This window comes from Trachurus trachurus, assembly GCF_905171665.1.
Source record: "Trachurus trachurus genome assembly, chromosome: 22".
In the NCBI taxonomy this organism is placed as follows: Eukaryota; Metazoa; Chordata; class Actinopteri; order Carangiformes; family Carangidae; genus Trachurus; species Trachurus trachurus.
The window spans coordinates 7776886-7790078 of record NC_139907.1 but is presented as its reverse complement, the minus strand read 5'-3'; the positions used below and the strand labels follow the sequence as shown (position 1 = coordinate 7790078).

At 40.5% G+C, this 13193-nt stretch overlaps 1 protein-coding gene across 3 annotated transcripts; it reads right to left on the bottom strand.

Moving 5' to 3' along the window:
- Nucleotides 1-938: 938 nt before the first annotated feature.
- On the bottom strand, nt 939-12923 carry hltf (helicase-like transcription factor). Of its 3 annotated transcripts, XM_083998107.1 has the most exons (25): nt 12892-12923; nt 12297-12496; nt 11216-11382; nt 10526-10668; nt 10301-10380; nt 9567-9638; nt 9044-9235; nt 8828-8902; nt 8672-8735; nt 8244-8295; nt 7932-7999; nt 7794-7841; nt 7589-7696; nt 7371-7462; nt 6859-7002; nt 6551-6683; nt 6183-6318; nt 5352-5531; nt 5030-5145; nt 3952-4133; nt 3737-3859; nt 3035-3147; nt 2618-2798; nt 2282-2362; nt 939-1557 (listed from the first exon to the last, which is right to left on the bottom strand). In XM_083998107.1, exons 2-25 carry the CDS (start codon nt 12489-12491, stop codon nt 1414-1416), a joined length of 2889 nt encoding a protein of 962 aa, XP_083854233.1. In that variant the 5' UTR covers nt 12492-12496; nt 12892-12923; the 3' UTR covers nt 939-1413. The 3 variants fall into 3 exon arrangements, with proteins under 3 accessions (XP_083854233.1, XP_083854232.1, XP_083854234.1); XM_083998106.1 differs by lacking the exon at nt 12892-12923 and having other exon boundaries at nt 12297-12587; XM_083998108.1 differs by lacking the exon at nt 12892-12923 and having other exon boundaries at nt 3737-3781; nt 4045-4133; nt 12297-12587.
- Nucleotides 12924-13193: the final 270 nt, after the last annotated feature.

Here is a 13193-nt window from a genome sequence, read left to right as displayed (position 1 = left end):
TCCTGCACTTTGAGGGGCTGGAAAAACTTATATTATAGTGAACAATGGAACTGTGTTTTTTTTTTTTTTCAGGTAAAACCTCTTTTAGGCTAGAAAAATAGGCCGTTTCTTTGGGTCTGTTCACAACACTGTATGTTGTAAATCTCTGGGCAGGGCTATTATGGGCTGGCGTTGCTAACGGAAGGAGTGCAGAGAGTCTTCTACTGCAATTAAAGTACTTAGGGGCTATTGGTAGATCATACAACCCCACTTAAAAAAAAAAAGATACTATCCCTTTAAACGCTGTCATCATCATCTATCACCTGCATGTTACAGTACGCCGTCCCCCTCCTCCTCTCCTGCCAGACCCACATCAGCAGCGTCTCTTTGTGCCATGACCTGGGTTTCATCACTTCCCGTTTGTAGTACAACCAGCTGCCTTATTGCCTTTCACTGTTTACAAAACCTCATTTACTGTAACTGCTGCTAGTAGCACAACAAAAACTTCACTTTGTTGAGCCCCTCCCTTTTTCCTGTTGCGAATGCCTCCTTTTACTTCACTGCAGCTCGTGAACTGTAACCTTTACAACTCCTACTGATGATTAAAATGCACTCCTCACTCCACTGTAACTCTTTTCTGAAACAAGAAGCTGAGAGAAAAGTCCTGATGAGACTTTTTTTCTCTTCACGTTAAATCTTGTTTGCTAAATCCCGAGCAGCACGATGGTGAAAGTGGAACATACCTGTAATCCCGTTTCCTCGCTGTTAACTGTCTGTTCCTGTCCAAGCGCTAATAATAAAAACCTTGTTGAAAACATTTCTGTCCACTCTTATTTCATTTGTCTCTGACTTCACTGGAACAAGTTATGACAACAGCCCAAGGTTGGTTTTTCAATGTCTTGTTTTGTTTTTTTTGTGCAACAAAGATTCAGTTGAACATGAAACAGTCAAAGCAGCAAATATTCCCTTTAAAGTAACTACAACAAGCAAACGTTTGAACCATTTTTCTCCTCGAACGTCAGTAGAAAAGTAGTTAAAGTTCTGAGTCGTGCTCTCGTGTCTGGTGAGAAACAGGAGCTTCACAGGTACAGAGGCAGTAGTTGACATTTCTTTATGCAACAGCAGGAAGGTATTCATTTCCTCGTCCCACACAACTCGCTCGGATCAAGACAAACTGGTCCTGGTTTTTTACAACAGAAAAAAAAAATTAAAGTGCTGTACCTTCTAAACGTAAATGTCAAGAAACGTCATGAAATAAAAGCAGAAATAAAACAGAAATTTGAGCACTAATGTCCGGTTATTAAAATGAAAACCTTTCAAAAATATGAAAACAATAAACAACCTGTGCAAACTAGAGTCTCTGCAGCCCTTCAGGTGTGAAATGTGTGTGTGAGTACAACACAATATTTGATTCCAGGTCCGTTTCTCAGACATCTAGAGTTCGATCAGAGCTTTGATGTCATCGATGCGGGAGGTTTTCTTGTTGGCGTCTGTGGAGCCGAACGCCTTCTCCACCAGGTCCTGCTTCTGCTTCTGGATCTTCACCATGTTCTCCTCAACCGAGTCCTTAACAATGAACTGCAGCAGCAACAGACACACACAATCACACAACATAAATGTATGTACATACAAAACACAATGTAACTGTTTAGTAGAAAACTAATGGACATACACTGCCCGTCCAAAAAAAAAGTCACACTCTTAATATTTTGTTAGACCTCCTTTAGCTTTGATTACCACATGCATTCGCTGTGGCATCGTTTTGATAAGTTTCTGCAATGTCACAACATTTGTTTCCGTCCAGAGTTGCATTAATTTTTCAAAGATTCTCAATGGGGTTCAGGTCTGGACTCTGTGGTCACATTGGACCACATTTATTCCTTGAAGATGATGATTCCCCATTATCCTTCTAGTTTTTAATAATGCGTTGGACAGTTCTTAACCCAATTTTAGTTTCAACAATCTCCTTAGATGTTTTATTTGCTTGATAATAATAATAATTTGACCCTTCAGAATCAGATGAACATCTTTTCCAAGACGACAGGATGTGTCTTCAAACATGGTTGTTTAAGAAATGAGAAGCTACTGCGTCAGTTATGGTTAAATAAGTTGTTGCAGCTGAAACATAATCATACAGTAATTATCCAAGTGGAGGCTCTTACCTATTAGCTTAGTTAAATCCAAGTGGTGATTTTTTTTTAGCTGGGCAGTGTATGATGTAATAAACAATTTGGAAATCATCTTTCACTACAGACCCTGATACAACATCATGAACACACACACACAGTCCCACTTTTCTGACCTTGGTGACGACGACGTCCTTCTTCTGGCCCAGACGGTGGCAGCGATCGATGCACTGCTCCTCAGTTGCCGGGTTCCACGCCTGAAACACATTCACACAGTAAAGTTAAAGAACACACAGAGACGGCACACATCACTTATGACCTCACCTACAGTGAAATCAATCAGCAATTTAAAAACAAAACAAAAACAACATGTTATTTTTACTAGATTTATTTTGAAAAACTGATGACATTTTACCTAAACCCAAAGCTCCAGTCCAAAAACACTTGGATGTGAAATACCATGAATTAAGTCTTAAGTGTAGCTGTTTGTGTAAACTCTGCTCAGGACTTACAGGGTCCATGAGGAAAACGTGTGAGGCGGCGGTCAGGTTGAGCCCCACCCCTCCAGCTTTGAGTGACAGCAGCATGATGTCGGGGCCGTCGCCTGAAGCGCTCTGAAACTCCTGGATCACCTGAGCTCTCTTCTTCTGAGTCATGGTGCCGTCCAGACGCACAAAACTGAACCCGTGCTCTCTGGGGTGGAGGAAGGAGGACGACCATGGAAACAAATAAAACACAATTACTTAGATTTCTTACTCGAGAGCAGATGTATGCTGTCGGTTTTTTAGTAATAGATAATTATTTCATTGTTTATCCACCTCTAACAACCACTTAAATGGTCTCTGTGTGTGTGTGTGTGTGTGTGTGTGTGTGTGTGTGTGTGTGTGTGTGTGTGTGTGTGTGTGTGTGTGTGTGTGTGTGCGTGCTACCTGAGTGGAGCCTCCAGGATGGTGAGGAAACGTGTGAACTGAGAGACGACCAAACACTTGATGCTGCTGTCTTCACCTCGCAGCCGCAGCAGGTTTCCCATCAGCGCCTGCACCTGCACAAACACAAACACAGACACACTTTAAAAGGACGGACAACAGCACTGTGACGTTGTCGGAGAGTGGGAAATGAAGGATATTTAAAGTAGAGGTGCAACAATTAATCGAATAATCGAACAATAATCGATTATTAAATTAATCGTCAACTATTTTGATAATCAAATAATCACTTTGAGTAGTTTTTTAAGAAAAAAAAAGTCAAAATTCTCAGATTCCAGCTACTAAAATGTGAATATTTCTGGTTTCTTTGTTCCTTTATGACAATAAACTGAGTCTCTCTTTGGTTTGTGGACTAAACAAGACTTTTGAGGACGTCAACGTGTGGTTTGGGAAACACTGATTGACATTTTTCAACATTTTTTACCATTTTATTGACCAAACAACTAATCGATTAATCGTTTAAATAATCAACAGATTAATCGCTAATGAAAATAATCGTTAGTTGCTGCCCTAATTTAAAGCATTTCATTTTCCACTGAGGACTTTATCTTTTAGATAAAAAAAAAAACGAGACCAACAACAGGCAAATAAAATATGAAATCAATGAATAATTACATTTTTGTATTTATGCGTTATTATATGTACCTTTGAGCTTCTCCTCCACTTCTCAGGATCGGTGCCTTTCTCCTCCTCCATCTCCTCCTGTGGAAACTCCACCAGCTCACTGCTCTTGATCTCAGTCCGACAGAGAGGGCAGCGTGCCTGCTCCTAATAACACACACACACACACAGCAAAGATTATCAGATAAATCACAGACTATATGGTTGTAATTTAAACATACTTCTGAAGCCATACGTACGTTCTCGGTGCTGATGACCTGGGCGATGCAGGGCCGGCAGTAGATGTGAGCACAGTGTGTAATGACAGGGAGACAGATGGAGTTCAGACACACGGAGCATTCCTCGTCCGAGCCGCTGGCCAACACCAGGCGCATCTTCTCTATCAGACGCTCACGCAGCTCTGCAGGCGTCGCTGCAGCGCCTACAGACAAAAAAATAGGGGCAAAGAGAGGGTAAAAAGGTGTCATGTGTCATTTTAAAAGGAATTTAACACTAGTAAGATTAAGTGGCAAAACACAGGAGAGATTCTTAAAAAAGACAGAAAGAAAGAAAACAAGTTGGTACAAGAAAAAACAAAAACGACCTTATCCAATAACACTGAAGATGCTTCATTTCCAAAGAGGTGTGGAAGAAAATCAAACAATGTGCAGAGAAGAAGGAACCTGTAAACTTAACACACAGCTGAGGCGTCGTTAATGTTATTGATTACGTCTGTGATTTCCAGATAATAAGTAATGACATCATCCACAAAGGGAGAATTATAGTAATCAGAGCATGTCGGCGTGAGGAGGAAATGTTCTTAGTAAACTCATCTGTTCACTTCTCTTTTTCCAGAAACACTAGGGAAACTTATAGTTCTGTGTTTGTCTGAGTTTTACTTTTATCGTTGTTTCTTTTGTTTCATTGAACTTAGCTTATGAAACTGATGCACTTCATTAGCAGATAATGTACTGTACATCATAACCAGCTGTGATCTCTGCAATCTTCCTGCATAAATTCATCTAAAGCATTGAAAAAAAATCTTTTATCTTTTTAACATAATCTTGCACTGTTGTTTTGTGACTCCTGTAACCATTCTCGTATGCGTTTGTGTGCATATGCGCATGTGTTCGTATGTATGTATGTACATGCATTTGTGTGTGAATGTGTGGTGATATGCATGTTTTTCTTGTTTTTTGTACATGCGTTCTTTTTGTTTTTGTCTCTGCTCTGTGAAGCACTTTGGATGACCGTTACAGGTCTTTTTAATTGTACTATATAAATAAAAGTGAACTTGAACTTAAACACATCATTCTAACACGAGGCTGCAGGCTTTACCTAGTTCTGAGGAGGTTTTCGCCAGCAGGTCTGGGTGGCAGCAGTACTGTCGAAGCCTCATCAGGATCGACAACACATCAGCATAATTCTTCAGCACGGTCCCCTCTGCTACATATCTACACACACACAAACACACAGTTATGTAACACTGTTATTATAGTAACATACATCATGCAACCACCCACAGCCATATCAAATGTCAAATACTTTTATCTAATGACTCTTTGCATGTTGCCACCTTACAGAGTTGCTCAGTTCAAACACACACACACATACATACACACACACACACACACACTGACATAAACACACACATACACACCTGCGGATGGTGTTTCTTCCTTCATTGCGAGCCAGCTCGTACTCCTCCCTCTCCTGCTGGCTCAGCTCCACCTGCTCCACGAACACCGACTTCTCAGGCAGAGACACCAGAGGGCGCCCGTTCACCTCGCTGCGCTTGGTCCGACGCAGAGTGATGCACTTCACCAGGGACTGAAGGTTCCTGCACACACACAGTGTTAGTTTAATCACATCTGATGTCTGAATATTAAAAATATAATGCAACAAACTTTAACAACTCAGTCGGACACGACACAGGGAACTCAGACCTGGTATTTGATTGGTGCATAGATGTGATGGTATTGATATCAGAATGTAACCCAGGTCTTTAGTGATGAATTATCAAATTATTTATTAGATAATAAATATAACTATTATTATTATCCTCTTTTATCTATACATATTTTGACATTATAGTTATAATCAGTATCATCATTATTTTATAACATAAAATGTTTTATTCATCACTAGAGACCTGGTACATCCAGTTAAGATGCATCTATTTGAACTGTCTGAATTAACTTTTCTACTTCATCTAAACTGACTAAAAGTTGCCAAATGATGTCAAATTTATTCAGCATTTTCATTCAGCATTCATGCATTTTGGATTAAAAGACCAATTATATTTGTCACTAGCAAGAAGAACAACAACTTCTAAGTTGTAAAGGGAGCAAACAATAGTGAAACTACTGTTGCCAGATACAAACTTACTGTACCATGTAATATACAGAATATATATAAGATTGTTCCTCATTTTGGAGTATTATAACGACATGCAGCAGTGTAATATATTACTGTATCACTGAGTACTCACTGCAGGCCGGCCCTGTCTCCCTGAGTGACGGGCCTCTGGATCACTCTGTTCCACCACTCTCTCACATCGAACGGCTTCAGCCGCAAGAAAGCCAGAAGCATCCACAGGTCTTTGACACTGTTCTGGATAGGAGTACCTGTACACACACACACATACAAATGATGGCCGCTGTAATATAGAGACTGTATCTGTGTTTACTTGAGTGGATGATACAGATAAACATTTGCTGATATACTTTTGTCAAAGTTTAACTTGAAAAACATTTTGAAAACAAGAATTTGTCACAGTCCCATTACATGAAGACACAACAAACAATGATCCATGTGGGCTTGTGTGTGTGTGTGTGTTTAAAGGCAGGTATAGTATACCTGAAAGGATCCAGCGCCGACAGGCTTTCAGGTCAAGCACAGCCTTGCTCATCTGTGCATTTGGGTTTCTCACGACGTGTCCTTCATCCAGTACGACCCTCAGCCAACTGATGCCGTGAAGGGGACTCTTATTCTGAAAGGGAGAGAGAAAAAAAAGGCATAGCCATTTTAACATGAACGGAAAAACGTACAGTTCTGGTTCAGGACAGACATTCATCTGCTTTTGGTCACACACAGTTAGTTTCCTACCTCTATCCTGAACACCTTAGTTCACCTCACACTAACACACGTGACCTGTGTTCACTCACCCCGAAGTCGGCAGACAGGACGTTGTAGGTGGTGATCACCACGTCCTGGGACGACAGGAACTTCTTGCTCCTGTTGCGCTCCGAGCCGTAATACAGATACACATTCGGCTTCACACTGGGATGCACATGCTGCTCGAACTGGTCCTGAACACACACACACACACACAAAGGAAAGAGGGAGAAAAGATGACACACACAATCTGATGTTACAAGCAACTCTTTGCTTTAAAAGTAGACTATTTCACCAAACTTTGAGCTGCAACTAACTGATTATTTTCCTAACTAATAATCATTTGTATTTCAGTTAGTTCTAATTGCTAATGAATCAAATCAAAACTGTTCTATTTCCTGTCCCATATGCAAAATAAAAGCTTCAAGTCCTCACATTTGAAAAGCTGTAAATTAAACAATTTAGTGTTAATTAATCAATCAATCAACAAATCAACTGATTGTTTCAGCTAATTAACTATGTTTTGACAGAAGCAGGTGACTGTGTGAGGCTGAACTCCTACCAGCCAGTTGCTGAGCACAGACAGTGGGCAGATGATCAGAGTCGCTCTGGCTGATAAATCCTCTGGACTTTCAGGGATGAAGGTTTCCACACCTGCACATTCAAAACATACACAAATATCTATAATTATACAACACACAGTAAAACCAAACTCACTTTCTCTAGATTAACACTGTACATAATAATCTCCAGGTAAAAAAAAACCTTCTTGTAACTCACTCGCTGAATCCACCTTGGCAGATTTCTTCTTCTTCTTCGGTGCTGTGTCTGACGCTGAGCCGCCCAGCGCTGCAGCAAAGTCCAGGTCGTCCAGCAACACAGTGGCCGCTGCATTTCAGGCATAAATAAATAAATATAATTATTTAGATAATTAACTACTATAACAAACCATTCAAATATGATGTCTCACAAACAGCTGGTGCACCTTTACTGGGTTTTCTCTTGGTGGCTTTCATCTTTTCTTTGGTTGCACCTGTACATGCAGAAGTCAGGTCAACAGTCTGTCAATCAAACAGTGACAACAAACGTGAAAAACTTGTCATGTGTAGGAGTTCATTCTTACTTTTCTTTGATTCGCCGGTTATCTCCAACACGTCTGGTGTATCACCAATGATCACCTCTGTCTGGGGACTGAGGAGTAAAACAGGAACATGTCAGGTTACGTTAAAACACAGCGAGGCCCAAAACATTGTTGTGTTTCACAGAACAGATGTGGAAGTGTAGCAAACAGGGTTACGGAGAAACTCTCACTCTTACATACAGTAACCTTCAGTTGTCACTAGTGATGCAGTATAATGCAGATATACTGTAATATATACTATTTCACTCATAATATCATTGCCAGTGTCATATTGAGTTAAAATAACACACTCACAGGTCTGAGCACAGAAAACCAGCTGCTGTATCACCTGCGCTGCTGCTGCTTCCTGAAACAAACACAAATCAGCTCATCTTCTGTGTTCTTACATGTTACGTTACAGGTCTCTGTTTGTCTTTTATTGTATTTTTATATTTCTCAGTGTTTTATCTGATCTTATGTTTTTCTTATTGCTTTTATATGCTTTTAATTTACTGTATTTTACCTTTAACTTTCTTTATTTTACTGTTTTGTATCTGTTGTGCAGCACTTTGGTAACCTTGTTGTTTTTAAAATGTGCTATATAAATAAAGTGGATTGGATTGGATTTGTACAAAATGTTGTTTTATAAATAGTCAGGTCAAGGTGAGGGAAACTGAGTTGAATTAAAAGAATCAGTAACACTGCAGCAGCCAATTTATATATTTAAAAAAAAAACTGCATACCTTCTTTCAGTTTGGTCGGCGTGGGTGTTTTACTTTTGGATTTGAAAGGTGACGTTGTCTCCTTCTGCACACATGTAAACAAACACTTTATAATGGCTAAACCATCAATCACTTTAGACTGACTGGAAAGAACATATTCAGCACAGATGCGCCTACACTTTTCTCCACAGGCAGCGGCTTCCCGTTGTGGAAGTTGGTGAGGATCAGAGCGATGGTCGTCAGAGTTTTGCCCTGAGAAAAAAAGAAACAAACAGAGGTTTCAGTGAGGATCCATTTCTGCTTGTTTTCATCTTGTCCTTCCTCATTTGTTTGCAGACAATAACTGAATTTGGAAGTATCATGTTCACTGCCTGATTCTCAACGGTCTCTCACCAGTCCCATGTCATCGGCCAGAATCCCCCCGCGAACCCTCTCTGGTATTTCTTTGGCAGAGAAACACGTGACAGTGTTGTAGTACAACTCCCCTCTCTTCTCCCAGAAGGGCGGCAGGGCAGATTTGTTTTCTCGTGCACACATCCAAGACAGAGCCTGTTTCTGGTGCAGCAGGAGAGGAGTGGCCACCGACTGCACAGAGAGATAAAGACAGAACCAAACAGATCTTATCATGGCAAGGTGAGAAATAGTTTCTCCAGAAGTGAAGTGTACTGTATGTTTCTAAATATGCCACATTACTTCTTTGTTTCTGTAATTTTGCAGAAAAATACACTTTAAATTCACTTTTATCCACAGCAACATACAGTCAGTTAAATGTAGAGTAAACTCAAGATTTAAGCTCAGGAGCATTGAAAAGGACACAAAAGGATCTTATAAGAATATTAAAACAGACTATTGTCCACCAGTTTACATTGAGCAGAAATAGAGTGGTCCAGAATAATAACATTTAACCTGCAGGTACCTTGGCTGCTTCTTTCTCCCCGTCTTTACTCTCCATCAAGCCTTCAAACAGGTTATCAAATGCATTCTTCAGCTGAAATGAGAAAATAAACCAATATCTGTATTTAAAGAAGAACAGCAGGTGATGCAATCACAACTAGTTGCTCCACAGTGTCTTGAACTTGAGTGTAATATGTTGTCACTCCACATGTAACTCTAATGTCAAAATCTGACACAGTAAGAAAAAAGCAGGATGTTACTCAGTGATATGTGAAGCAGATTTGAGTTGAGTTCATAATATGTATTTCATTAACTGCGCGTTCACACCAAAAGCTTCCCAAAGCTTCAAAAACACCGGAAGTCATTCATTTTCAATGAGAGCCCGGCGACCTGAGCGACCAACGCCTGTACTGCCATCCGCTGCGCTTCCAAAGCGTCCAAAGCTTCCAAAGTATCACCGGACGAGAAGTTGAGTCTTGGTTAACTTTATGGTAATTAGCTATGACGCGGTTCGGCTGCAACCAGTCAGAATAGAGGTGTCCTGCCATGTGTCCTGCTCCTTCAAATGACCAGCGCGATCAAACTTTTACGTCAGTCACGTGACGAGTGACCAAACCGGCACATCTGAAGCACATCCTTGGGCAACTTTGCCTCTTTAGAAGCTTTTGGTGTGAACGCACAGGGAGATGATAACTCAACATAGCTATACCCTTATATATCATATGCACTTAATCTAAATTTTGATTATTAAATTACCTCCTCTGCACTTAGTGGGATGGTCAACCCTTTCTTAGACGGCAAAGCTCCACCTGCTGAACCTGATGCTTGACTTGCACCTGAAATCACACAGACAAGACACACACAACAAGCAGTTAAGTTAATGACCACTGAAAACTGATACCTGTAAAGCAACACTGTGATTTACATGTATTTGCATTGAAATGGAGACTGGATAGTTGTGTGTATGTTTATATACTGTACCTGTCAGTTTGCTTCCACCCGTGTTCAGTCTGTAACCGTGACGCGCCATAGACTCCAACACGGTACTTTTGTTTTCTTCCGTGCCCCAGAACGAGAGCATCACGGGCATATTGAACTTGTTTTTTGTGCCCGAGTACACCACCCTGACATGACAGAGGGACAGGCAACATGTTCAGTGTAACCTGCAGTAATCATTATTCACATCAATAAAGGCCATTCCTACTTTTATTCAAGGTTAGTCAGGTATTACAGGGTTCCTACAGCTTAAGCCAAGTTAAATTTAAGACCTTTTAAGACTTTTTTAAAGCCACTTGAAATGAAATTTAAGACCGACTTCATGATAAACACAAATGCAGAAAAAAGAAGAAAAAAAACACCACATCAATTACATAGGGTTAGGGACAATTTTACCCACTTTCCTATGTGATCCAAGGTAAAGTGACTGCTACATGAACATTGGATTGTGTCTCTTTCAAAATAAATGCATAAAAAGTCTAGAAAAAAACAAAAAACACTGACATTTTAATGCCAATTAAGGCCTTGTTTTTAGATTAATGAATTCAATACCTTATAAGACTTTTTAAGGATCCGTAAAAACCCTGTATTAGTGTGCACATTTCTAGTCTGTTGTACTTCGTCGACCGTTTTGGTCCCGTGAGGACGCCGACAGGACAATCACCATCTACTCACCCCTCTACTTTAGCCAACTTCCTGTCCATGACGTAGGCCATGGCAGCGGCCAGCTCCCGCTTAATGTGTCCCACCTGGTTGCCATAAATGTTTGCCACCATCACTGCGTTCCGGTCGTATGGATTCTGCGGCTGTCGCACTAAACCGACCATTTCCCCTTGATTCACCTGTTCAGAGAGGACAAAGAAACAGAGCATTTCTCCAAGGTGCAGTACAGTGAAGCAGATATGGATCCACACTCAACAGTAGATAACTCTATAATTGATATGTTTACTTTATGCTCCATGCTGCTTATTTATTTGTATATTACCTGCACTTTTTAATCATATTTTATCCTTATAATATGTTCTTTTAATCTGCCCATGATATGTTACATGTTATTTGTTGCTGTCCATTTGTATATTGTGTTGTGTTTGAATGTCTCTGTGCATATCTTCCTGACTGCAAACCCATTTTCCCTGTCTTGGGACAATAAAGATACTTTGACTTTGACTTTGATAGTGGCATGCAAAAGTTTGGGCACCCCTGGTCAAAATTTCTGTTAATGTGAAGATGTATTGAGGCAGAAAGTTACAGATGACATATTTGCTTTAGAGTTGCAGCTTTTACATTTTTAAATCCTTTAGAGTTGCAGCTTTTACGTTTTCAAACTGACAGAAAAGGGAAAGGGCACCCTGCATAGTTAGTACCTAGTAGCCCTCCCCTTTGGAAACTATCACGATGTGTAAAAGTAAATATCTTGTCTGATACCTTCGTCAAAGATATCTGAGAGCTCAAGTCTCCTGGGTTTCCTATTATTTTGCAGGGTGCTGATTTGTTTCCCGTTGTTCAGTCTAAAATTGTAGAAAATTAAAATAATACACTGATATTGCTTAAAATATTACAAAAGAGTGTTTCCTGTTTAACTTTATGCCTTTTGGGGATCATTTCATCTTCCACTTGCTTAACTGTTCACATTTACAGAGATTTTGCACCCTTTGCATGCCACTGTAATGTCTCTGCAGTACGTGGCAGTTCTGTGTTTTGCCCCCCCCAATGACTGAAGAATAAAAAATGACCCTAAAGCTGATCCATTCCTCACCACCCCTGTGTAGTATCTGAGGCCGACCACGGTGCCCTGCATCTGGCCCAGCAGCACGCTGCCGTCCGCCTCCGGGTCCTCGGCTGCTGCAGCTCTGATGGCCTGGGACAGAGTCTCTGCACTGGTGTCATAGCGGTCTGTGAAGAGGTCCACCTCTCCGACAGTGTCCCAACCAAACCCCCAGCGGGAAAACATGACACCTGCAGCACACACACATACACACACACACACACACACACACACACATACATGCATATAAGAGGGATGTACAGTGTGACAGAGCAGCCTCACCTGTCTCTCTGGTTGTGCAGAGTTGCAGCTGCAGGTTGCAACGATAAGAAAATGGTGAAGCTGACACAAAGTTTAAATCTATTATCAAACACAAAGGAAACTAGCACATACAAATCGTAATGTTAGCTTGCAATAGCTTGTTTGTGTTTAACATTACAGGGTTGTTAGCTAAGTCAGTCCTGCACAGTTTTCTTTTCTTTTCTAACAACAACAACGAGTCCGTCTCAACAGAAAGAAACAGTTAAAGACACAATACTTGATTTGTGTTATATCTATCGCTCTGTATTTAACATTTCGTTCATACTGTTTGTTTTTTTCCCTCTCGACGATGCTCTGCTGTTTAGCGCTTCAGATTTTTAAGCTACTTTCCGTGACTTGTTAAGCTAACTGCGGCAAATGTAGAACATCCGGTTAGGACCTTCAAAATAAATTTCAATTTGTATAACTTTTACAATGACATTTAAGTTGTTTAAAGAAAAATAACAGTAGCCTACTGTAAATAATATACATAGCATGCATTGATATGGCTCAGGTGACTAGGCCACTGGAAGTGTAGCCAAATTAGTTTAGGACTTCTCTGGAGGAGGGTCTGGCGAGCGAGACTAA

Coding starts and splice junctions, on each gene's coding strand:
- hltf (XM_083998106.1), bottom strand. CDS start 12,551: ATGCATGTATGTGTGTGTGTGTGTGTGTGTGTGTGTGTATGTGTGTGT. Junction 8,736..8,827: donor CGCTGCCTGTGGAGAAAAGT/GTAGGCGCATCT, acceptor ACATGTGTGCAG/AAGGAGACAACGTCACCTTT. Junction 7,697..7,793: donor CAAGAGAAAACCCAGTAAAG/GTGCACCAGCTG, acceptor CCTGAAATGCAG/CGGCCACTGTGTTGCTGGAC.